Source organism: Poecilia formosa, unplaced genomic scaffold, assembly GCF_000485575.1.
Source record: "Poecilia formosa unplaced genomic scaffold, Poecilia_formosa-5.1.2 Scaffold584, whole genome shotgun sequence".
NCBI lineage: Eukaryota > Metazoa > Chordata > Actinopteri > Cyprinodontiformes > Poeciliidae > Poecilia > Poecilia formosa.
Window position 1 is genome coordinate 149,104 of NW_006800523.1, and position 4,070 is coordinate 153,173.

At 43.1% G+C, this 4,070-nt stretch overlaps 1 protein-coding gene across 1 annotated transcript in view; it reads right to left on the reverse strand.

Annotated features, from left to right (window-relative positions):
- fbl (fibrillarin) overlaps positions 1 to 4,070 on the reverse strand; it is a 20,353-nt gene that overhangs the window by 11,287 nt on the left and 4,996 nt on the right. Inside the window, exon 2 of the mRNA XM_007541052.2 lies at positions 3,957 to 4,049. Within this exon, the coding sequence (XP_007541114.1) occupies positions 3,957 to 4,049 (93 nt within the window). The remainder of the gene's footprint in view (positions 1 to 3,956; positions 4,050 to 4,070) is intronic.

Sequence of the window (4,070 nt, forward strand, 5' to 3'; positions counted from 1 at the left end):
CCAGCCCCTCCTGTGACCAAACAAAAAGTGTTATATTTACTTAAATGAAGGCTTTACTCTTCTGTTAAACAGTAACTGTTTTTCTGTATGCATATTCAAAAGCCTTCTGTTGAGCATCATGTACAGAGATAGAAACCATATTCATTTATGGGGATATTTAGTGTTATTCTTTGCTTCTGGACCTGCCTGGTTTGTGTAAGCCAAATACAGACACTCCTGCTCAATTATATCGATATTGTTCCATATTGGTTTTGCAGGGTTTCCCCCAGTGTATTATAAGCCTGGCGGGCCACCATGCTTTACTAGCCCCCCCCCCCCCCCCCCCCCCCCCCCCTCCATGCTAAGGGTTGCTTGTTTATGTTTTTAGGAAAATAATTTATAATTAAAAGAAAAAGAAAGAAAAAAAAAAAAGAAAATCGCTAATTTTCTTTTCTTTTTCTTTTTCAAGCCGGATTCCAAGCGTCTTTGTTGCTCTGAGCATTTTCACTAGCAGAGCAGATTTATTCCTAAAAGATATGTTTATTATAGGTTTATAGTTTATGCATTTAAAGCCGGCAGCGCTCAGACCAATAACAAAGCTGGCGGCGATGCGCGAAAGCTTATTTTATGCACTTTCTAATACTTTTGGAATTTTTTGAATGCGGCCAACCGTTCAGGAGTTACGATACAGAGTAGGTTGGGTGACAAATATGACACAACTGAGAATCTTTCTTGTGATTGGTCAAGCTCACATCAAACTTTCCAGGGTGGCTACCGTAATGTATCATATATGCCCTGAAAGCGCAATGTCTCAGCTTTTCTGCACTTTTGGAATTTTTTTTGATATATTGAACTGTTCAGAAATTACGGTAATGGGAAGTACACAAGCCGAATCCTGTCGGCGCTGACAGGTTGGTTGTAAGAGGGTTAAATTAACACTATCCGCTAGCGATTGGCCAGACGACACAGAAACCTTGGCACATGCGCCGAGCAAACAAGATGAAACCCCATGTCGGTGCGTGTATCACTTAAAGGAAAACCACGTGACCGATCCAGCTCCGGTGTTGTTTGGATGTGACCGCAACCAAATTGTGTTGATGAGAAAGAAACTGTTTACATGTTTGTGGGTTTTGTTGAATGGAGATACTTTGTGTTCTTTGCTTTGCGTTGGTTTTTGGCTCGTATTTGAATACTGGCATGAATCAACAGAGGAAGAGGAAGTTTTCTCCCAAGTTTGATCATTTTGATCTTATCACAGAAAGTAATTATTACGTCCTCATTTCCACTTTTGATCATTTCTCTTTCGGATTATTCAAATTCCTTTCCAAGGGATAGCTGAGTTAGTTTACATGGATTAACTTTTATTTACATTGAAGGTGAAAAATGTAGGATTTGCTCCCAAGTTTTGTCTTACTGTAACTGGAGCACTTCCATAATGCTGAGGCATCATTGTGCCCGGCAAGAGGAGGAGGAACGGGTTAACACTCCCGTCTTTACTGAATTTGCCTGCAATAACTTTCTAAATCCAGCAGATGTCACTGTAAGTGACAAAGCAACACAGTCTTAGCACAGTTTGGAAAATGTGCCACACACCCAATGAGGCCTCATCTGCCCATCACTACTATTCGCCGCCTCGTTTGGCTCAGCATTTCTCTCTCTACAGTAGAGAATGGTTGTTTACAGTGCAGGCAATTTTCTATAAGCTTCATAACGTGGAACAGCCACATTACATAGACAATGGGCAGTTCTCTCTCTACAGTAGAGAATGGTTGTTTACAGTGCAGGCAATTTTCTATAAGCTTCATAACGTGGAACAGCCACATTACATAGACAATGGGCAGACCGGAGCAATTGGGGAAGATTTAAACCCTTAACACAGCTAAATGAAGTACTTGATGAAAACTAGAGATGCACTAATCAATCTATGGGTGACTGGCTTTAATAGCCAATCAGACAACATTTTCTGACAGAAAATAAAATTATTAAAAATCAGGAATAGCAATTTAGAGCTATGCAAGAAGCAACAAATCAAAATCAGCTTCATGAAAGGTGGAATATTGGAACAGAACATCTAGCTGGCAACTAAGAGGAAGTCTATTTAAGGGTAAACTTAAAACGTTCCCAAGGCCGCATCACTCTGCTTAAATCCCAAGTCAGAAACAAGAAGCCTTAGTGTAGTCCAGAAAGTGTCTTCAGACAGAGACAGATTTGTCCTGTATGTGTCCTGGCTTATGGTTGAACCCATCAGGCAAACAGAGAAGCAGCTCTTGAAAAAAACAAGAAATCACCATGGAGCCATATGAGGCATGTTAAAGCCCAGCATGTTAAGAGCATTAAAGGGTCCTAACCAAATGCACATCATCTGCCCTCAGATGATGCTTGAAAGGAGAAATAAAACTGGAGAGCCATACTCACCGGTCCAACAATGTCTGAGACGTGGGACACGGTGGTCCCAGAGGCGGCCCCCAGGTACATGACCTTAGCTCCAGGTTTGATGTGGATCTTGTCAATTCCTCCTAGTATAGCTGCTGCCAGCTTTGAGCGGAAAGGATTCCAGGCTCTGTACTCAATCTTGGTCTCTCCATCCTGACAAAAAAACACACCTAGTTATTGGGACAATATATACGATCAGCAAACAAATCAGCCACTGAAGCGACACTTTACCTCCACACTCATTCTCTTCTCTCCGTACACAGATTCTCCCACCACCAAGTTCTTGGTGACCAAGGCGTCCTCCTTCCCTCTGCAGATAAACACTCCTAACACACACACACACACACACACACACCAATTTACTGATGGCTATTCAAATTTGAAAGTTCAGACACTGAAACATTCTAAATATGCAACGGCATTTTGTTTTTATTTCTACTCTACTTCCCATGTTCAGTCAAATTTTAAGAATGGAAGCTAAACTGATTCAAACCAGGGCTGCAGCGATTGGAGTTCCCCAGAGACAATCTGAAAAGTCACAATATAGTAACAAAGTTGCTAAGTTGACAAGAGTGTTAACGAGCACCTGCAGACGTCAAGGACACAAGCGAGGAAATCGGGCCGATTTATCGGCGCACTCCTGATTAAAATTAAAATGTGGGGACTCAGAGCAACATGTGACTTCATGCTTAGCATATCAGACAGTATATTAAAAACTTTTACTGCTGGGTGCTACAGTGGCGCAGGGGCGAAGCACAACCCACGTATTGAGGCCTTAGTCTTCATGCTGGTGGTTGCAGGTTCGATTCCCAGCCTGGCGACATTTGCTGCATGTCTTCCCCCCCCCCCCTCTCATAACTCTCTTTCCTGTCAAACTATTTTCAAATAAAGGCCACTAGAGCCAACAAAACCTTTATTAAAAAAAAAAACTTTTACTGCTAAAAATCTGCTTGACTAATGTTTGATAATAACCTTCATGTCTGTGAGGCTCGATCAGAACTCTTTTCCCTCCTCCTAAACCTCCTCTGCCACCGCCCCTTCCTCCTCTTCCTCTTGGAGTGCCTCTCCCACCACCTCTGCCTCGAAATCCTCCACCGTCTGGGGACCTAAAGCCTCCACCTAAAAGACAAACATCAGAGCCTGGCGTCAGAAAGAATTTGGGATGCAGCGTTTCAGACCTGCCAGATGTAAAGCAGACAGGTCCGTCACCAGCCTCCAGTTCTCCAACTTCACCCCTGGTCCATAGAAGCCATTAGCAGAACTCGGATATGATTGAGGGGACCCATCATGTGACTGAGGTGTGTTGGATCAAGAACAACTCAGACAGAAGGCATAAAGTGCTCAACACCAGCAGGGGCTGCATCTTGTTTATGTTCCAGTCAGCTGGAAAGTGGGAACAGACACCCGATGTGTTTGAGCCATTATTGGCTCTGTTGGACAAAATCTTTCACCATGAAAGACAATCTCTGCTCATGAGATTTAAACATTTGGTTTTTAACATTAATCAGCAACAAATCAAAACAAAATAGACTATGCTTTCTCACCTCTTCCTCCTCGGCCCCCCCGGTCACCGAAGCCACCTCTGAACCCTCCACGACCTCCGCCTCGTCCTCCTCTGTCTCCACGCGGACTGAAACCTTTAGAACATCCAGGACAAA